This window comes from Apodemus sylvaticus, chromosome 14 (genome assembly GCF_947179515.1).
Source record: "Apodemus sylvaticus chromosome 14, mApoSyl1.1, whole genome shotgun sequence".
Taxonomy (NCBI): domain Eukaryota; kingdom Metazoa; phylum Chordata; class Mammalia; order Rodentia; family Muridae; genus Apodemus; species Apodemus sylvaticus.
In genome coordinates this window covers 78,199,975-78,222,863 of record NC_067485.1, presented here as the reverse complement: position 1 = coordinate 78,222,863, position 22,889 = coordinate 78,199,975, and the positions used below count along the sequence as shown (strand labels likewise).

Sequence of the window (22,889 nt, the reverse complement as noted above, 5' to 3'; positions counted from 1 at the left end):
ATTGCAGACATGTGACGGATTCGTCAGCAGCCCTGTTGCTAGGGCAGCTCCACCACAGTCTTCTTCACCTTCGAGCAGCAACTCAGCTGATGGTGCTGAAGGAAGCCACACAGCCAGAGTCTCTTATCTCCCAAGCATCCCAGTCCCGAGGATGTGCGGCAGGACTGCTAACTACTGATTAGCTCCTTTAGACAACCATGGTCTGCCATGACACTCTTCTTTTGCTTCTTAAATGAGCACAAACTTATTGGCCTTGGCACTTAACCTCTGGAAAAAAAGCCTGACATGTTTTTGCCTTAAAAGCAGTACTCCTAAACACAGATTAAAGCACAGTTAGATAAAGACTAAAACCTAAAGGAAGCGATTGCTAATGTGGCTCCTTACTCATTACCTTTTCTGATAAGGTCTCTTCCTTCCTCGCCCAGATTAGAGCAAGCCTAGAAGCATTTTTCTGCAGAGCCACAGGCTTGTGGAGACTGTGCTTTCCAATTCTAGAGTTGAACAACTCACACTGGACTCACAAAGCAGCTAAGGCCTGTCACCATCTGGCAGCTGTATGGCGGCCTGCGTAAAATGAGCTGCTAGTCACAGTCGAGCTCCCATTTGACAGATGTCCACTTCACAAAGAGAGTGTGACACTCAGCAGCCCGGCTGGCCAGCAGCAGAGGCTGTGCCCACAAATGGCACTTTTCTCTGCCTAACTGCGTTGCTTTTTTTTTTTTCTTTTTTAATTTAATTTAATTTTAATTTATTTACATTTCAAGTGTTTCCCCTTACCCAGTTTCCCTTTCCTGTCTCCCCTCCCCCTACTTCTGTGAGGGTGTTCCTCTGCCCACCCACCCATTCCCACCTCCCTGCCCTCGTTCCCCTTCCTAGGACCCAGGCCCTCTGCTCCCACTGATGTCTGACAAGGCTGTCCTCTGCACAGAGGGCATGCGCAGGCGAGGTGGCAAGAGCGCCCAGCCAAGTTTTAGCTTCTTATTTACCCTACTTAGGAAGCATGTGCTGTAGTTTGTTTGTTACTTGCTTTAAGTAAGCTGTGTGTATTGAGCCACACATGGTTGTCTTCTAAGACTACTGTTAAAACATATCAGCTTCCCTCAGGGATCAATGGAGATTATAACTGCCCACAGACCTCTCATCCCCTTCCATTACAATATCAGAGAAAATGGTTTGGAAACAGAAGGAGGTAAAAAGACCTCCTTATCCTGCCCTGGGTTAATTAGTATCATCACCCAAAGTGAACAAGTTACTTATGGAGTCTCAAAAAAAAAGGACAAGCTGGCCCTTCATTATGAACTGTAATTCCTTACTGAGTATCTCACAGAAGACTGTAAACTACATACAAATAAACAAACCCCAATGCGCAGTTTTGTTTCGTGCACTGGGGCCTGTGGCTCAGGGTCAACTGTGAAGCCAGGCCGCTGTCTGTTAGCAGCCGGGAGACGGACACGGTGTGAGGAGTGTGGCAGTGCTGTGCACAGTGAGGAAGTTCTTCCTCTGCTCACTCTCAATGCAGGCTAGCATGTAGGTTAGACTTTGTTTTAAATAAACCCATATTCTGTTTTTAAACATCTCACAAATGTAAAGAAAACAAACACTGAACTAGGTACACACAATCATAGTATTTTCCTACTAAACACAATTTAAATCTTTCTGGAAGGGATATATGTATTAGATAATATATGTTTTAGAGAATGTATTTATCAAAACTATTAACACATTTACTTCCTTCTCAATGCTGTGGTTTCTGTAAGAATTATCTTCCCTCCCCTCCCCCCTCTGCCAATGAGCTGATACAGGCCTCTGAAACTGCTGGTTCTGGGTAGGGAGAAGGGGTAAGAAAGGAACTAGCCTCTCAGTGAGATGCCTTCTCATTACCGACAAACATAGCTCTTAGAGATTCCTGTCTTGCAAGTCAGTGAACCTCCTCTGCTGCACAGAACACAGCTGTAAAACCAACTGCCATTTCAAAGGTAGACAATAGTTGGCAACAAGAGAGGTATGCAACAGCTAACCAAGTAACTAGCATAAGCAATGAACGTGACTCAAAAGGACCTCGAGAAAATTAAAATCTGAAGATCTTCAGAAAATATGAAGCAACAACAGTATGCAGAGGGGTGCAGCCTAAGGTCTCTGCTGCTACAGGGCGCCCGAGAGCAGCGCAGCTGAACACATGGGCAGGCCATTATTTTAACAGAGTCTGCCCTCTTGAATGTCAAGAGCGCTAGCATCAGGAATTCGGAATACCAACTTGGGTTTAGGGCTTGGGTTTAGGGAGCTCCTCTAGAGGCTGATCCCCAGTCACCAGCCAACCTTGCTGCCACCTTCTCAAGAGAGCACTCACTGCCTTTATCTGATTATTCTCACTCTTGACTCATTCTACCACAGTCTTACAAGTATTAAGAACACTTACTTCAATTGTGCGTCTTTTCTAGCAACATAATTAAAACACTCAAGATTTCCCTACCCAAAAATCCAGAATGAACTTTCCACAGTGTGTCCGTGTCCGGCTTACACAGCCAGGTAGTACTGTTTTGCTTTACTCTCACTATTTTCTTCTACTCTTTCTACTGCTTACTACTCCTTCTCTGTGTTAAGTTCTTCACTGAGCAATGAACTTGGAACATTTTATACTTTATTCCTCAGAAGTCTCACAGGGAGGATTTCACATCCATTTGGGCAAAGGGGCAAAGGAACAAACCGATTTCAGGTTGTCATGAACTTTACAATAAGAGTTTAACGAACAAATGCGCCTGCTTCTTCTGAGGATGAAAAGTCCTAGTCAGCGTAATGTGAAGTAGTATCTATTAGGTAGGGACTGGCAGTTCTCAGGACCCTGTGCTATACTGTCACAGTAAAAACGGACTATGCACTGCTGAACCAGTCAGGCTACAATGGATGACTACAAGTCCACAGTCACGAGTCTTGTTAAGCTCAGTGGGTCACAAAACAAACTGCAAAGCATTGAACATGAAGAAGGGATCCGTCAGGAGGGGAGAAGCAGGGGACATGATAGTGGTCAAATGCACTGTACATATGTGAAAGTGCCCCAAACAAAATTTAAGTAAAACCAAATTTGAAAAGGTGAGTTTTGAAGGCCTCCACAGTTATTTTCTCCTGTCCTGGAGAGAGGATGGAAGGAGACTTGCAGGATGCAGGAGTGCCACACACCTAAAGGAGGCCCCACTCCAAGGTTATACAGCCAGTAACACTCTCCAAGGGGACAGAATAGGACACTGCTCGGTGGCACTCGTGCAGGCTGGGCAGGGAGCTCCCGCGATGCACCCTTCCTGCTGTCACCCTGGCCTGCCAGGAGGGAGGACTTTTCTTTGATGCCGCTTTATCCATGCTCCTAGAAGAAACCTTAAGATAGACTGGGTGGGAAAATTCCCTCAGTCTGTTACCAGTGACCTATCTGGGTAGACAGATGTTTGCTCATGTTTCCTCAGGGAAATAATGCAGCAGAAGGCCTGCTCGATGCATTGGGCTGACTCATTATGCCAGTGTAAGAGCCGTATCAGGCCGTATCTCTTTGTATTAAATTGGAAAATCTCCAGAAAGGCACTCTAGAAAGACTTTAACTGGTCTTGTTCTAAATTCTTCACAGCAAGATGAAAGAAGAAGGAATACTAAAAATGAAGAAAAAGCGGAAGGAGTCTATATGGGTCTGATACTGAACAGGGAACCATCACACTTCCTGTCACATGACCTCAGTCCCATAATCTTTTACTTGATCTCTATCACAGGGAAGGCACTGAACTCTGGAGCACACAAGCATAATACTTTCTGACCAGCAGGCCACCAACAATACTGACTGCCACATGAGTTGGGCCACCTAGTTCTCTTTCAATGATATATTAACCCTCATATCATGTTCACACAGGGTTTTGTATCAGTCCTTTAGAGACAGATGGGCAAGGCCCACTTGTGAGAACTGCTAAGTTAGCCACTGCACCCCACCTCCTTAACTGCTATACGGTGCTCTCCATTTACCACTTCTATATAAGTTTGGCTCAAACTCTCTACCTGATGCATCTGAATCCCACAGTATAGTATCAATTCAAAGAGATTATGTATGCAGAGCCTCACTCTGTACTTTGGGATCTTCAGAACTTCCATCATGGTCTATTTTTTTTTTTTTCTTTTTGAGAGCACAACCCCTCCTTTTAACTCTTTGCTGGGGTTTTCACTCTTATGGTTTAATGCTTGGTGCTTTTAAGTTAACCTGAGAGACCTTTGCATGTGGTCCACCTTTCAGACCTTTGTGATTCATGCTGCTCCCCTCTACTTGATGTACCCTCAATAATACTTGCTAATACTAACCGTGGTGCCCTAGAGAGCACAGCAAGGCTTTGCATGGTAACGTTATTAAGCTACCTGCTCCATCCAGCTTGCTTCTGCTTCTACTATCACTTGCAACACTGAGCATTTGGGGAGAAGTTTGGTTCATAATCTTGTTAGATACTTTCTTTCCTACATACTTCAATGCCTAAAATACTTGTCTAACTCTCTATATGTCTATAAATATGATCTCCTTAGAATTAGAGTAGCATCTGTACTTTAATACAGATTAAAGTGTACTGAATCCCAGTGTCACTTTCTGGATCCTGTAGGAGACACATCTTGGTTGCTTGGCAGGTTGGGTTACAGAATCTGCTTCAGAAACCTACAACATAACTCACCTGAAAATATTTATAATGCTGGGCCTGCAGGGGAGCTGAAGGGCGTCACCACAGAACATTCCAGTTTAACCTTTTACTTCTGTTCTCTGATTCCAGCTTATGATCTTTTAATAGGAATAGAGAAATTAAGTTCTTTTATTCTTCAACATAATCACTGCCAGAAGTATATATTATGAGTTTCTCTAATTTGAGTTAATGCCAGAGTGTGAATAGTGGATTAGTAGAAACTTCTTTCTCAATCATTTACATACAGAGTGAAAAATATTAATCTTAAATATCAACTTTGGTGGTGTCATTACTCTGACTGATTTTTACCACTGTGATTTGTCCCCTTTCACTGATCAGCTCTGGGTAGGAAAACCTGCTCCTTTGCCCTCCACTCCACGTCGCTGACACCCAGCTCAGATAGCAGGAAGCCTGGAGAACCCGCGCACCACAGCACCACCTCATATGTGCCTCTGCTGCTTCTTTCTCCATAGGATGTCCTCATCAGAGCCGCTCTGAGGAGCAGGTCTGAGGAGCAATGTGTCTAACTGCTCCAATTTGCTATCAGAGTGTTTCTAATGCTAACCCTAAGTATCACTGAGACTCCTAAAGTTAATTTTCTACAGAGTTTTACAATATGGGTCAAAATACTTTCACCTTCTTTAACCAACTTTCCTAAAAGCCAAGATACTAGCATCTATCATTTTTGCTACCAAAACAAGTAATTTTAAGACAATATTATTTTAGGTTAATTTCTACTTTCCCATTTGTCTAGTTATCTAAATTATTTGGTAGTCTTCAAAGGTTTCGATGATCGCAATGATTTTTCTGTATTTACTCACAGTGGAACCTTCAGGATGCCTACTTGTAACTGGAGGAAGACCACATCTTGTAAAAAGTTTGGGTTAACCAATACTGGGTAATAGAGGTTAGAATAGGTGGTCCCAGAACCACTAAAATTAGGATGAAGAACCAACAATGGAGACCTTAAGTCTAAATAAGTGTTCTTAGCATTTTGGGTAATATATGCAAGAATAAAAAGTGATATTAACTGCAGTAGCATAATCGTACATCTCACAGTGGGTAGAGTTATGAAGGATAACAGGCACTTTCAAAAGGTATGTGACATTGTTTTTAATATGCACATTTCAAAGTCTTTTTAAATTTTCATCAGAAGTAAAGTTTAAAGATAGAAGAAAGTAAGTCTTTTAATGAGAATGTGTGAATTTCTAGGATCACTGGATCCAAAGTGGAAGAGGAAGGCATACCGTGACACTCTGGCAATGCTTACGTATTTCCAAATAAGTATTGGGGTTGGCGTGTGGAGGGCATCTTTCTGGCGAGGAAGCTGAACTGCCTATTTCCAAAGAACTGGTTTCATAAAGTTCCCCAGCCAGGTCATGTAAGTGGCACGATTGTGTAATGGGTGCCACAGCTCCTCTACCATGGGTGCCACTGAGAGGTGGATGCAGCTCCTAAGCAGGCAGGGTGTCAACAGAGTGACAAGGGCACACTGCGAGGCTGCTGAGATGTCAGTCTTCATACAGCCAGCAATGCATGCTGGAGGCATTTGGAAAGGCATGAATCGTGAGCTCTCAACTTCCTCTCATGTGAAATTTCTACCTAAACAAGCTTTCCTCTTTTGTCCAGAGTCTATATTCTATAAGTCTCGAAAGCTGTAATTCCTGAAACCTAGATCTACCAGGGACAAGACAACTGGGGTCTTGCTAAAGGCTTAATGTTCCAGACAGAGGAGAAGCAAAACAAAATAGTCAGAGGCAGTCTTGAGAAATTTCTTGTCCTCTTTGATACTAGCTTTGATACTGGTAGTCTGTGTGCCCTGTATCTCCCCCTTCCCTTTCTTCTTCTTTTCTCTCCAGAGAGATAAAGATCAAATGTACCCATAGTAAATATTATTTGATAGGGTAGAAACTGCCCTTTGATCGAAGATACAGAAATCAAACATATCCCAGCTACCCTCTCCACAGTACAGGCCATTAGGAAGGATTCCTTCTTATGAGAACTTAAAGGAAATGATTTTGTATTTCTCACTCCTTTACCTCAAATCATCCAATGGGTGGTATTTAAAACTCCATTTGATGGAAATCTATATTGTTAACTCTTTCATTTATTTTTATGTGGTGTACATGCACTGTATACATGTATACTTGTTCCTGTTCATGTATGTGAGTGCATCATGAGTTTTGGGAGAAGTTTTCTGTTTCCTACTCACATAAGGCCACTGGGATTACAGATGCATACTACCATATCCAGCTTTACAAAGGTTCTGGGAATTTGAAATCAGGTCTCACACACACATTGCAAGCACTTTACCCCCATCAAGCCTCTTTCTAGCCCTCTAATGATTCTTTTTAATATAACCATATGATGTAACTAGTACCCATCTTTCACACAGCAGGATTGGAATCCCTGCATACACGTATACAGAAATTCTGATTGTGTTTTATATTTCCCCTGCTGCTCCTAGGTCAGTTAATAATGAAGAAGTATGATGGTAAGAAATACAGAGACTTCTGTTAGGATAAAAGAATTCTTCCCCAGGACCACTAAAAAATAGGACAGTCCCATATGATCCAGTGTGTAGTCTTACCTTTTAAGAAATGTAGGACAGTTAGATGTGGTAGCACATACCTGTAGTCCTAGCACAATATTTTCTTGGTCCTCATTCTTCTTGACCTTTTTAAGGCTCCTCAAATTAAAACTGTTTTTCTCTTTCCAAAATTTTCTCCTTGTCACTGTTGCCACCTCTGAGAATTTCTTCCCCGTTTCTTCCACATGTACCAGGCGTCTCCCTTGTCACTGCCCTAGTTTATTTACCAGCGTTCCTTCCTTATGTTTCTGAGCATGCCCAGCCACTCACTCCTTTCCCTTACTTCTCAGCAGGGCCCTCTGAGCACAACACACTTAACTCACTTCTTTGTTGCTTTTTGCTTAAGTAACATTTCCAGATCTCCCTTTATCTAAAAGAGAAATCTTTTTTTTTTTTTTTAATCCTAGAACAAAGACTCTTGAAAACCTGGCCCTATCCTATAAATTCTTAGCCTTGTGATTTTCATTTTTTCCATTTCATTTTAGACTATGCTCTGCCACTTCCCCTTCCTCTCTGAATTATGCTAAGTCTATCCACTTGTAACATTTAATATCAACTCTATTTACTAAAATTCCACTAGTTGTTTTAAAATTTGGTAATGATGCTTTCTTTTCCTATATCCCATAAAATAAAATTCATTCATTTCTTCTGTGAACTCTAATTTCAGTATGTATATCTTATTTCTAGTTACTATCATCTCATTCTTTTATTGTAGTGACCCATGTGTTTATTGTTTTTCTTAGATGTTAAGTTTCTAAATGATGAAGACTAACAATTAGAACATTAATCTCTTACATCAGGTCCCTCCATACTCCAGGACAGACAGAACTAACTCATTCTAACTCATTGAGGACTGTTCCCATTGTTTTGATATGATTAACTGACCTGATCAGTGAAATGGACATAGGGAATCAGAGCCAGGAACTGGATTTATGCATGTCTGGCTTTAAAGGCCATGTTTTTGCCCACTCTGTAGTGTTTCTCGTCGTCTGCAGAAGTGGCAGAGGAACATGGAGTAAAACATGCTCCTCTTGGGCTGAGGACATGGCCCAGTGAGCAAACCACTTGCTAGACAAATGTGAGACTGAGTTCGACTCTGGAGGTCCATGGGAAGCCATGTATGTAGCACACTTTTGTAACTGTAGCATTCCTATGTAGAGATGAGAGGAAAAGACAGCCTCCAAAAGGCAGCTTACAGGCCCACTAATTGTAACAGTGTGTCCGGCACACACTGGAACCAAAAAGAGAAATCAAACAAGGTGGAAGGCAAGGCCTGACACCTACAGTCATCCTCTGATCTGCACACGTGTGCTCGTAGATGTCTATCTACAGACATGTACACGGATAAAATGAGAATTTTAAAAACTGTTCCTCTTAACTCCTAACAGGGTAGGACAGCTTACTTAGATTCCCTAGTTTCTGAAACAGCTTGAATAACGCATCTGTAAGAAGAAAGAGGAAGAGGAAGAGGAGGAGGAAAAAGAGGAGGAGGAAGAGGAGAAAGAGGAGGAGGAAGAGGGAAAAAGAAGAAACAGACAGCGTATACTTCAACTCTTAAAGAACAAAAATAGGGTAAAGCTTTTATTCCTGAAGATTAAAGAGAAGATGCAAAGAAAAGAAAACTCTAACTCATCTGGATTAAGGTGTAGTGTAACATTTGCCTCTTTCCTTGGAGCCATCAAAGCCCATGGGGCAATGAATGATGGCCATCCAAAACCTTGCTTAGGTAATCTAAACCACAGGTAAACAAAGCCTCCAGTAATTCTAGTTTCTGAGGGTCTGGCATCAATACTGTGTAAACATGATAACTACTCAGCTGACAAAGTCAAAATCAATGTAAATTTGGGATCCAGTTTTACATATAAGCAGGTAAAATTATGTGGTAGACACAGATACTGATGCAAAGAAAATGGAAGCTGTTTCTTTCTACATGTAAGTAGCTAAGAACTGTTTGCTTCTGAGAGCCATGGTATTACATCCCATCACGACAGAGATGTCTGTTTAACAGAAACCCTTTGAAGCCTTGGCTGACAGTCCATATATTTCAAGCAATATTTAATCTGAGACTTCTAGCTCACAGTAATAGAAACTGACCCGTATTTCCAAAGGTAAGATTTGAATGATGTCATCTCTAACTCCTATCTCATGATACCATGAGTTGGAATGATGTACAATCTAAACCCATGAGTACAAAAACTAAACACAAAGGCAGAAATGAGGCTGTCAGTGCTCTTAAATGAGAAATCCAGTCTTTCCACTTGGGGAACACTTAGCTATGAACATGAAGCCATGAATGAAGCAGATGATGCTTTTCTTCTTTTTAATCTCATCTTACTGAGAGACAAAATAGTTAAGCGTCTGAAGACTGATGACTAGTGTCCAGAAAGTTACTACTAGCTGGGAAAACTGGACATTTCTCAACTTTTATGAGCCTCAGTATCCTCATCTGTAAAATGTGACTGATACTATCTACCTTCAAACTTTTGGTGAAAGCTAAATGGAAACATAAATAAAGCGCTCAGTAGAGGGTCTGATATTTTGCAATGCACCCCAGAGTTCTTGTATTTAGTTTCTCTCCCTCTTCAAAAGCTTGATCTTCTTAATTACTTAGAAGAAGTAGTGAACAGAAGTTGAGAAAATATACAGTCTTGAATGTAGTCTGGATAAGGTACTGCTCAAAGGAACACGTGACTAAGCCATACATAGAACATACTTGGCTGACAGAAAGGTCTTGACACCAATGTAAGACACACACATGCAGAAGACATAAGGCAAGCAATCAGGAATCACAGGAACAATTGACTTCTGAGTATTTTGTCAGTCACTCTTTTGAAAAAGGCCAATAAAGCCAACACCAGTGTCCCATTTTCCTAGGCGAGGATGCAGTGTGCCTGCTGCTGTAACCAGGTTCTTTTGGGTACTATCTTAGGTAATGGAAAAGGACTTGTTTGAAAACTAATTAGTCCAGAACCATGCATCATGCTGTCTCTCATATGTAGGACAGTATGAAAGTATTACAATGAACTCCTAATTTCTTTGTGTGGAAAACATCTAAATGTTCACAAACTCTAACATAGTTCTGATTTCTGGGGTTTTACATTTTACTGATTTTTAGATATTAGAGTCTATTTATCTAATTATAGGCAGTATCATTTGTAGACACAACATTCTAATCTTTTTAAAACAGCCATAGTGTTAAATCGTATGCTGGGCAGGGGGACTATTTTAGTAACAAACTGTGAAGGTAAGTTTGTCTTCCTTTACAAAGTTGTGGGCTTTTAAATTCCTTTAAAAAGCTCCCCAGAGCCCAGTAGACCTCAGTGCTACAGAGAACAGGAGATGGCTCAGCACTTCCCAGACTTACAGAATATTCGCCTTAAATTTTTCTTATTCCTTTATTTTTAAAAGGCTCAGAAAAAGTGTAAGGTAAGGTTCATGTGCCTAATTAAATAGCACATACAAGTTAAATATGAGCTCCCTCTTACAAGATGCACATAAAAATACAACAACAAGCTGGAAAGAAAATAGTAAAGCCCAGAGAAAAAGGACCTGTGATGTGCATAGGAAAGAGGCTCTGAGAAGAGAGACTGAAAAAAAGAACAAAATCACCAAAGCCAAAAGGTTAAAGTAGCATCGAAACTGAGTGGTAGCAGCAGAGGAGGCCTTTTAAATGTAGTGTCTACAGAGCCGACAATCCAGGACTTAAAAACACAGAGGCATCAACCGAATTCTTGGTCTCTATTTCAATAATTACAACCTACACCCAATCCTCCAACCATTATCTTAAAATGGAGGAAGTCATAAGCACCGAACTTTTCACTTTAATCTCAGCTCTGAGAATGGTGTAAGCCTGAAGCCTTGGATACTCTGAAGGTGTGCTAATCTCATGCCATGAGGGCACTACCCCTGTTCCAGCAGGCAGTTCTTTTAATGATCTCTGCTGTCCCCCAAGAATGGGCTTCTGTCTTCAAGGTGAACCATTTCTCTATCCCACCAGTGGCACCACACTGTTTGTGGGTCATTTTAAGTTCTCTACAGGCTATGGAAAAGTGTAGTATATTTGTAATTACATGAGCAACCATGAAAAGGTAGCACAGAGAGTTAGCTCCTGAAACACAAGGCAGAGAATTATGTTCCTTAAAGAAGCAGCAACTCCGCCCAGAGACCATATTGCTTAGACTGTGACCTCACAGGAGCAATCAGGAGACCACAAAACGCTGGGCAGCATTCCGCCCTCCTGCCTGAGTTCCACCTGTCCCAGCAGGAGGGAATTCTGGGAGGAGCCCCGAGGCACAGCCAGAACACCAGGGCTGGCAGCTCGGCTGCTCTCAGCCTGCCCTCCCTTTTTTTGTCGCCCTCCCTCCTGCCCAGCGTACTGAAGGTTCTGGGATCTCTAGCCAGCCCAGGGGTACCCACCCCAGCCACTCAAGCCACCCTGACACGAGTAGCTCCTCCCCATGCGCCATGTGCTTCTGTACCTTTACTCTGGGGAGGGTTCTGACTCCGGTCCCGGAGGACGTTGATCTGGTAGACGGCTCCATAAGGCTCAAAAAGTTCTTTCAGCTCCTTTTCCGACCAGGACCTAGGGATCTGTCCGACAAACATCTTAATGGCATCTGGGTCTGGCTGGTCTGAATGATCCAAAGCTCCGTTCATCTTGTTGGCTGTGCCGTTACTGTCAAAAAACGGAACCAGGAGCCAGAGTTAGGGCTTCAGGGTGAAGGACAGGAAGAAAAAATAGTGGGGGTTGGGGTGAGGAGGCGGAAAGAGGAAGAGGAGCACAGGGGAAAGTGCCTAATGAGTCGTAGAAATGTGATGAACTACAACAAAGCAGAGGCACCATTAGCTGCTGCTTCTCGGCAGTGGAGGAGGCAGCGCTGCTCTCACTGCATGCTGCCGCTCCTCAGCACCGACTCCCGAGGAACACAGGGCAGCGCCTGCCCGGCTGCCTGTCACCCAGGGCATGGGCATTTCACAACCCAGGCTTGGGAGGCAGCTGCAAGTTAAGTGCGGGTCTCAACTGGCAAGGCTGCCATCAACACCTCACGAATCGGCAGCATTATCAGCTCAGCACTGGTTATCACTGAGGAAGAAAGGCAGAGCTGGATTTCTGCTGATCTCTCCCCTCTCCCCCATTCCTCGCCCCCTTTCAGAGGTTTTGGAAGAGAGGTGGTAATAATAAAGTCACATGGAAAGAAAATGAGACAGTTGGCAGCCCGTCAGATGACTAATGCAAGATGCTGGAGATGAGTTCGCAGAGTGTGAGAGGCGTCCATGTGTGCATCAAATTAGTACGTTGTTGCTGCTCAGAATGGAAGGCGCTCCAGCTATGCAGCTCGGGGCAGCTGATTGGCTGCTTGCACTGGAGAAAAGGGTCAGAGCTTGGGGGGAGGGGAGGCTCCCCTTTAAAAAGCACATTGTTTATGGGACCCAAGCACAAAGGGCTTAATTCAGAGAGGCAAAAGTGATCTCAGAATTGCTTGCTTTGTGTTGGAGAAAAAATACAGCACAGAAAGTTGAGTTCCCACTAAAGGACACTGAATATTTCAAATCTTTCACACTCCATAAATTGCTCTCTGTATATCTGAGTTCCAGATGTTGCACTTAAGTTCTAAACAATCACACGTTTGGGAAAGAGAAGAAAAGGTCTGTTTTTTCTTCTCCTAGCTCCAGTAAATATTTGGGGCGGTTACAAAGAACTGAAGCGTAGGCTTTCATATGTCTTCCTATCATTTTCCAGATCCAAATCTGGGAGAGAACACTCGCTGTAAGCCTGATCTGATGAAGTCATTTCTTCTTACCTTTGCCTACTACCCCTCTGACAATAATAAAGCAAGCCAAACACCTTGACTTCACAACCCCACCCAAGACACTGTACACTCTAGGTCCTCTCTTTAGAAAGCCAGATGCTCCTGAATATGCCACTCTTAGTTCAGTTTGCCAGCCTGTGAAAATACAAAGCAGTCGAACAGGTGCAAAGCCAGCAGCCCAGGAGCTGCAGTCTTGCAGTGACCACTTCACTACTTAAGCAGGTCAGAAGGAAGACACACTAAGCCAGTGTGATTTCACTGTAACCTCAGAGAAATACCAAAGATATACTAGAAAAAGATCTTAGGCAGAGTTCCTTATTTTGTTGCATGAAACACAAAAGAAAAAGAGCGCTTTAAAGCTGCTGCTGCAGGTCTAAACTCACTAGGCCTGAGTGCCCCCACCCCAAAGCCTGCCTGAAGCCTTTATCATTGCAAGCGTTGGGAGCTATGGAAGGCAGTTCCTGAACTTCAGGACAACCTAATCTACACAGTGAAAAGTTTGTCACATTCACACAGAAATCACTCCCCCCACCCTGCAAAAGAAAGCTAAGAGCTTGTAGAATGAAAAAAAATTCTCAATTGAGATGAATTCAAAGAGGCAATGATGTCAGACCCCCTTCAGTATGTGCTGCCTTGATCTCTCCACCACCGCCACACCTCCCCATGTGACTACTTTGTTTTTTATCATTGAAGTAAACGATTAGACTGTCTAACTTGAAACATTTTTAAAGTATTCTCTAATCAACCTTATTGTTATAAAATGCTCTACTGAATAAAATATTGAATACAAAATCTTTTTCAACAATTCAGGTATAATACAATGCTTGTTTATATTAGCCTAGACCATTTATCTTGCTCTCAAGCACCTATCTTATTTCCCATCACTGAGAATTCAATAAACAATTTAGCCTGTGGAGCTGTGACAGCACAGGGTAGAGGTGGCAAAGCTCTTTGCAGTAGAGGATACCATGCTTCTAGCACTTTGAAAGCTGAGAGTGTGGCAAGACTCGCTTTTGGGACAGGAAGGACTCGCGGTTACTGCTGTTAACAACCAGCTAGATGCGAAGAGGAAGGTATTGCCACAGGTCTAGGCTAACAGAAAGCAGAAGTTGAACAATGACAAATACAGAACAAGAGTTAGGCTGCAGTACAGTTGTCTACTACCTAAACAGAGGTGTGGAGCAAGCACTAATTAATGCTTATTTAATTTTAATAATTAAATAATAATTTAATGTTTAATGCATCACAAATAAACATTACTTTTATGTTTTCCCAAATAACAGAAGCTACGAGACTCCGCGGAGGAGGAAGCTGCACAGGGATGAGTGCTTTCTGGTCTCCATGCAGTAGAAGGTGCGCACTTCACCCGTCTCCCAGGGCCGTGCGGCCTAGGCACCTTGGACCTCTTACCACGTGGCATGTACAGTGGCACACACATGGGCACTCTACCCTGACACCATCGCTCTCTACGCTGCTGCTTTGAATTTCAGAGCCTTCATCTATAAAATGGTAACAACAGATACCACCTCATAGAGACACAAGGCCCAGAATGTTCTATAAATGTCTTGCTATTCTCACCGTGTATGCGGTTCCTTTACACAATCACCACAAGTGACCATTATAAATCTATTTTTTAATTAAAAATTCTTTTAGTGTAAATCTAAACGTGACTCATATTAGTAATAATACTATCTTATATATACCAATACTATGCTATATACTTTAAATTTTTTAAAATTAGTCTTGGTTCTTTTTGTTTGTTTGTGTGTGTGTGTGTGTGTGTGTGTGTTTCAGTCTTACTCTGTAGAGCTGGTTGCCTGGCCTGCACTGGCTGTATAGAACAGCCTGACCTTGAACTCACAGAGATCTGCTTGCCTCTGCTTAGCAAGAGATCATGACAACCACATCTGGCAGTGCTTGACACTTTAATCTTCAAGGCAATCCTATGAGAAAGTAGTATGTTTCAAATGTCAGCATCTGAGAAAGAAGTTGGGTTTCTTGAATCACACTTCCAAATTAAAACAGGAATGCTGGAAAAATTTATACACACCACTCCTCTATCTGTGAGGAACATGCTGCAAAGCACCCAGCTTATGAGCTTTGAAGGCTGCTTTGAAACCCACATCTTCTCAATTACCACATAAGAAGATCACCATCTGCCCAGATCCTTTCTTGTCTACTTCTACAAAGTCACTTGGATGAGTAGCCGCCACATATCCTTTTTACACCCTTTCTTGTCTGCCATCTTGCAAACAATCATTTGGGAAGTGTACAAAATTCTGTCTGTAGGGAAATACAGTTATATCTAGTATAAACTAAAACTACACCGGACACTCCCGATGAAAAGCATTTCTCTGGGCTATTCATACGACAGTGGCTCTCTTATTGTTACTGCATCATGGTAATTAACAATTTTGTTAACTTTGTTTAAATACACCTTAACTTCTTTGGACTCTGAATCTTTTCTCTTGGCTGAAGAATATTTCTTTTGGCAATCTAGTGACTTCGGTTCTCATGTGGCTATAGGTACAGAGACTTCTGAGTTAGTCAAAATTCATGTGCTAATCGGGCTTTAAGTTAAGCTTTTGGGAGTTCTTGCCAGGGACCATAGGTAGCGAAGGTATTTGTCATAGAAAATTATAGAGACATAACCCCCCATCTCAGCAAAACCCTCCCTGAAGAGCTTTGTCAGAAAAGAGTCTGAATGACTTAGAAAACAAGGACTAGCTTGTTTGTCTTCATTCTCCACTTCCCATGGAACACAGTGTAGTGCTTTTTATAGTATACAATTTTAGATTCAAATCCAAATAATATTAATAGAGGGCCTACCCTCTGCCAGGAACCTTTGCCAAGTATCTGACGCACAATATCATAATAGCTCATTGGGATCATCCTCAGTTTAGAAATGAAGCAACTGAGGTCTTCAGAAGTAAGGTGCCTTCCTCAGGTAACACCTGTAAGGGATCCCACTGCAGAGGATGGATGCAGGAAGCTTTCAAACCCAGTTGTCTGCCCTTCTTGTTCCATGAACTAGACTTCTTTGGAGAACCCTGAGGTGGTGATGTTTCACAAGGACTCTGTGGCCACTTGCAGACCTTGGACACAGATACATACGTCTGTGAGCACCTTGCCTGAAAACTTCAATGAGACCCTGAATACCAATTGTGCTTTGCCCTTGGCAAAGAACCTACTCTATGATTCCTCTAGGATAGGCGCCAAGTGGAGCAGGAACGTAAGTCAGAGAGCATGAGGCCAGGGGACACTGCTGGCATGAGCCGCAGAGTCAAGATGAAATGTAGCGCTGCCTGGAGGGCCGTTCGAGGGCTCACAGGGCTGAGAACACTGCCCTGACCTACTTCCCTACTCCATTTTCTAGTAAAAAGAAATCAGATCAACAGAGAATATGCAAAACCATCTGTGCTTCCTCTGAGAAAGCAGATTATCATTAAATATAAGTCGTTCAATGTATTATTATCATTATTATTATCAAAACATTTTATAAGGCCTAAAAATTTTCAAGTTTCCTTTTCAAGTCTGGAAGCAAAGAAACAGATTTTTGATTTTGTCTTCTGTATTTAAGTTCCTTTATCTCTAAAAACAAACAAACAAACAAACAAACAAACAAAAACCCAAAAAAATCCCAAACATTCCAAGTGCCAATAAATACCCATATTAATGTACTAAGCCAAAAATGCTACACAAAACAAAAAATACTGTCTGAATACCTTTGCCTGAGGATAGCTGATCTTCTTGGTGTTAATAATATTAACATTGTTTTGTTTGTTTGGTCTTCACCTTACTGTTTGTATTTCTTGGGATGAGTACATCAGTTCAATCCTGTCCATACTGACAGGAATGGCCCCATCTCTGTATCCCTATCCCTAGCCTACTTCACTGTGCCAGGCGGTGACTACATATTGCTACTGAGTACTCAACTATGGCTAAGGCAACTATATAAACAAATTTTTATTAATTTTATTTAGGTAGCTTTAGAAAGAAATATACCCCCTTTCCTCCTTTTAAAACATTGGTTAGAGTTGAGACTCACCTAAACATATTATTCTGAGGGAGCCATTTTGAAAATACTATTAAAACATAAAGTTGCGTAACCACAAGCAGACAATGGGCCCATGGAGCTGGCCGTGGCTCAGCATCAATTTAACTGTGTGCCCTCGAGGAAAATCAAACAACTCCTCCGTACCTCATTCATCCCACTGTAAACCAAAGAGAATAAATAGCAATTAAACTCTAAGTATAAATTATAATATATGGCTATAATTTCTACAAAAAGGCTATAAGAAATATAAACAGTTGTATTCATATAATATTTGTATTAATGTTTAAAAAATATGCTATCTCCAGTGTGTTTTGCTATGGTTTGGATGCAGAGAATGACTTACTGAAAAGATAATTTAGATAGTATGACCAGCTGCTTGAACCTCTGGTACAGTTCCACATCCTGTGTCTAATTTAATCCCCAAAGCTCATAGGCATCTACACGCAGGCCAGAGAGTTGACAAGGTGTCAGGCACGCTGTGGGGAGCAACGGGCTTAGATGGAACTGTGAGTGCCAACTGCCAAGGCTGCTACCAAAGAGCCATCGCTCTCAAGATGCCCCAGAGCTCTTCCTAACAAAGTGAGCTGAATCTCATCACTGCAGTCAGCTGACAATGCCACTCTTTAATGGGTTTAGGAATTATTCTCTAATACTACTTGTACTTAAGGGATAGCACACAAAGGATTAGGCTGTTTGATTGTCAGGGCAAACTATCCAAGGCAGAGCTGCATAAAGCAAGAGAGGAAGAGAGGACTGGCAACGTCTGGGGCTTCCGGAAGGCCTCAGGATGGGCAGGAGCTCAGCACTAAGAGTCTTCTGCATTGTACATCTGGGTGGTGTTGGTCGTTTACAAAGAGCATTATCTGCTCCACAGAATGGCAGCATGGTGACCAGGAGCCAGGCACAGACACCGCATAGAGCCTTTAGAAGAAGCCACAACTGCCCACAGGGTCCTAATTGTAGCCAGGTTATTACATAAGAGGTAACAATAAAGATGCTCCTGAATTTACTTGGAAGACACTGTTGTCACTTACCATGTATAGCAAAGCCTTTTGAATTACAGGCATGCCCTATTTGTAATAGCCAGAAGCTGGAAAGAACCCAGGTATCCCTCAACAGAAGAGTGGATGCAAAAAAATGTGGTATATATACACAAAATGGAGTACTATTCAGCCATTAGAAACAATGAATTCATGAAATTCTTAGGCAAATGGATGGAGCTGGAGAACATAATACTAAGTGAGGTAACCCAGACTCAAAAGATGAATCATGGTATGCACTCACTAATAAGTGGATATTAACCTAGAAAACTGGAATACCAAAAACATAATCCACACATCAAATGAGGTACAAGAAGAACGGAGGAATGGCCCCTTCTTCTTGTACCTCATTTGGTACAAGAATGGAAAGACTCAGTGAAGCAGTATAGGGCAAAACCAGAACAGGGAAGTGGGAAGGGTTGGGTGGGAAAGCAGGGGGAGGGAAGGGGGCTGATGGGACTTTCAGGGAGTGGGGGGCTAGAAAAGGGGAAATCATTTGAAATGTAAATAAAAATATATCAAATAAAAAAAGAAAAAAAACAAAAACAAAACAACAACAACAACAACAAAAGAATTACAGGCATGCCAATTATATAATAAGGGCCTAGATTCTCTGGGGTGAAATGGCACAATGTCAGCAACCAAAAACTTCATGGAAGATTAACTGGAATAAATAATATTCAAAATATCTGAAGGAGATAAAAATTATTTTTAGTCGTCAAAGTTTAAGTAAATTAGCTGTGTTTTTCTGAAGAAAAATTCAAGGTTACTTTATGTATACATATATACAATATTGCTTGTCCATAAACCTTTTACAAAAAAATGAGGGGAAAAGAAATGCAGAGGATTCTTCAGCATGCAATAAGGACACATGCTCCACTATGTTCATAGCAGCCCTATTTGTAGTAGCTAGAAGCTGGAAAGAACCCAGGTGTCCCTCAACAGAGGAATGGATACAAAAAATGTGGTATATTTACACAATGGAGTATTAGTCAGCCATTAGAAACAATGAATTCATGAAATTCTTAGACAAATGGATGGAGTTGGAGAACTTCATACTAAGTGAGGCAACCCAGTCTCAAAAGATTAATCATGGTATGCACTCACTGATAAGTGGATATTAGCCTAGAAACTTTGAATACCCAAGACATAATCCACATATTAAATGATGTCCAAAAAAAAAAGAGTATATAGGACAGATGGAAAGCACCCAGAGGACCAGCTGTTGCATGGCCCACCCCATAGCAGGCACCACTCCAGAGTGGTGGAGAGCTGGGAGAACAAGGATGGGTCTGAGCACTATGAAGAGAGGTGGAGCTGGAGACACAGGAGTGGAGAGACACAGCCTGAGCTGAGCTGAGAAGCCTGTCCTGCCCCCTGAGGTCATGGCGAAGTCCCGGCCTGTGCTGCTCCTAAGGGTCATGTCTGAGTGCAGCAGCCGGGGTCTGTGCCAACATCCATGGCTCATATTACCACCAAAGGCCATGGGGACATCCCTGGACTGGCTGCCACCTAGGACAATGTTGATGTCCAAGGGCTGTGCAGAGCTGGCCCTGGCCCTCACTGCTGCAGCACTCTGGAAAGCTGGCCCCACACCTCACCTGGGCAGCTCAGTAGAGCTAGCCCTGGTGGAGTGGGTTGGGGTGAGCTGGCCCCAAGGGCATGAGAGACAGAGAGCTGGCCCTTCCTTTTGCCAGCTGGGGCACTGAGTGAGCTATGGGAGCAATGCTGGAGAGCTGGAGATGGTGGTGTGGGTGCCAGAGAGCTGGCAGGCTGGCCAGGTCGGCTCCCTCGCAGGCCCAGGCCCAGGCCCAGGCCCAGGCCCAGGCCCAGGCCCAGGCCCAGGGCTCTGACAGAGCTGGTCCCTCACAACATCATCCCGGGCAAATGAAGGTACTGGGGCAAGCGAGGTGAGAGCAGCTGGGGTCTGCTGCTTCTCCCTGACTCAGCACAGCAACAGGACATCTGAGGGAGTCCCAGCGAGGACCAGAGGCCTCGAACCAGACCAGTGACTCATTGCAGCGAACATTTGCAAGTAAAGGTGTGTGGGCAAAAGAGTACACTGCGGGACACACTGTGACACAATGACACATGGTGGGCTTTTTTTGTTTTTTCTTTTAATTTTTGTTGTTGTGTTTTGTGTGGGGGAAGGTTGCAAGGGCAGAGCGTGGATATGAAGGTGGGGAGATAGAGTCAGATTGTGGTGTGTGATGTGAAGTTCACAAAGAATCAAGAACAAGTTCTCAAAAAGGGTGTACGGAACATTATTTTCTTTCACAAGCAACTTAGAAACAACACATCTGCCATGGATGTTTTACTAAACCACTAGAGTTATTGTATTTGGTCAGAGATCTGACCATCTGTTATCAGGGTAAAGAGTAACGGTGACTCACAGGGAATGTTCCTCTTTAGAAAAGGTCACAGAAAACCAGCATTTGGACTCACTAAGTGAAAGGAAAACCTGATTACCTTATCTCCATTTGACTGCTAGTAAAAAGCAGAAAGCTGGAAAACCCCTACAAAGAAGTAACCATGGACACTTGCAGGGGTGCCCGGTGGCGGAACACACTAACCCTTGCTGGGAAGGCTGTAAAGCCCTGGCTGCAGAGCGCCCTCAACGGCTATCTCATCTCCTGCTGGATTTGTCAGACACTGTTCTGTGGACTTTGGGGCTTGAGCTTGAGCGGAAGGCATTTTCACTAGGCAGATAGGTGTTCTGATGGAAGTTTAGAAATGGCACCAGGGAAACAATCATTTCAAACCCGAGATGCAGAGGTCCTCGGCTTCCAAAGCACAGGCTGCCTCACACTCGCAAGCCCTCTCCCTCTGTGACAACCAACTGCTCCCACTTTCCAGGGCAGGAAAGTTCCTCAGGCTGCCCTGAGAGGGTCGTCCAGGTTTGCTTTCCTTGCTCACGCCTGACTGCTGAATGTGACTGTCCACTGTGGGCCAGTGACTGAAATGGCTCTTTAGGTTGAGAGGATATTAGTTCTGCTATCAATGAATTAAAAATTAAGATTGTTATGAAATGAAGATAAATACAGCAGGAAATCAAGGTGGGTTCACACTTCCCAAAATGAACACTGAGTTTCACCTATGTATAATCTAACTTAAAGTAATAAAATAAATACATAAAAATAAATGTTGCACAAAAGAGACAATATAGACATAATGTCTTATTTCCCGAAGACTAGGTTTTTGCAACTGTGTCTCTCAGAGAAAACAATCCCTGCTTTAGCCACTGGTGAAAATAGTGTCTGGATTTATTCCTGTATAAGACAGCCACCAAGGAAGCCTCCCATCAGCCCCTGCTCTCTGCACACATGCTGCCTATCCAAGGCTTAAGGTTGCTCTATGGAGAGTTTATGTACCCGGAAGTTATCATCACACAGAGCCCTTTCATTTCTTCCTATTCTTGTTTTCATTTTATAATTTGTGTGTATATATATGTATGTGGGTACATGCTTACATGCTTGTGTGGGTGTGTGTACTTACGTACACAGCACAGGTGTACATGCATGGTGAGTGTTGAGGGCAGAGGTCTATGTCTGATATCTTCCTCACTGCCTTCCTTTAACAATGAAATACATTACATTTATTTGTTTATTTATAGTGTAAGGCACATGTGTATATATGTATATATGTTGGTACAGGTGTCATAGTATGCGTGAGGAGGTGGGGAGGGCAGAAGGTGACTTGAAGAGTTGTTTTTTCTCCTTTTACTATGTAGATCCTAGGGATCAAATTCAAGGTACCAGACTTTTGAACAAGCACTGTGACCTAAGGAGCCACCCCACTTGCTTGCACTTTCTTTTCTGACCCAGAGTCTCCCACTGAAGCTGGAGCTCATTGCTTCAGCTAGGCTAAAGCTGGTTAAAGAGCTCCAGGGATATGCCTGGTTCTGCCTCCCTGGCGCCAGCATTACAAATACATGCTGCTGTGCACCTGTTTGTTTGTTTGTTTGTTTGGGGTGTGTGTGTGTGTGTGTGTGTGTGTGTGTGTGTGCATGTGTTGGAGCACTGGGAATCCAAAGTAAGGTCCTCATATTTGCTTGGTAAGCATTTTACAAGCTGACCCAACTCTTAGCTGCTTCTCATTATAAGTGTTAAGGACTTGTTTATGTCAGACATATGCTAAGTATAATGGAAATATCTGAAAATATATAATTTACATTATTTATGAACAGAAGCACATATATGAATCAAGATGTAAATGATACAATCTTTAATAGAACAAAAATATATAGCATGGTCTTTTAGTAAGGCAGTAACCAGTGACAAACACAGTCAAGGTCAATGTTTACATTTAAACAAATAACTCTTGTTATTTCACTTAGTTGACCATGAGACTGAAAAGAATGGGGGGTGGGGGGTAGGGGGGTGCACTAGGAGGGGGAGAGAGGAGGTGGGGCACTGTTGACTGAAGGGATGAGCCCCAGGAGTACTTCCTCCTATGCATGCAAGTGAGAACAAAGGCTGTGCCCACTAGGAGAATTCCAGCAGAGATTCCTGGCTGGGATGGTGGTTGAGTGTGCTACTGGCCTTGTAAAGGGTAATAGGCTAGCCATTCAACCAATGCACACGGAATGCATCCTGGAGTCTATGAACAAGCCACTCCTCATATGATACAAACTAAATACAAGCTGGCTCTTGTGCTGACTTCTTCCATTCTCTGATCACTGGACATACAGAAAAAATAATT

The 22,889-nt window shown here is 42.7% G+C and overlaps 1 protein-coding gene across 13 annotated transcripts in view; it reads right to left on the bottom strand.

Annotated features, from left to right (window-relative positions):
• Celf2 (CUGBP Elav-like family member 2) overlaps positions 1-22,889 on the bottom strand; it is a 513,597-nt gene that overhangs the window by 153,888 nt on the left and 336,820 nt on the right. For 12 of the 13 annotated variants that reach the window (XM_052157034.1, XM_052157033.1, XM_052157039.1 and 9 more), the window contains one exon: positions 11,760-11,956. In XM_052157034.1, coding sequence (XP_052012994.1) covers positions 11,760-11,956 — 197 coding nt within the window. Of the gene's footprint in view, positions 1-11,759; positions 11,957-12,121; positions 12,554-22,889 lie in introns of those variants that run through there. The other variant, XM_052157032.1, reaches the window with a different exon arrangement.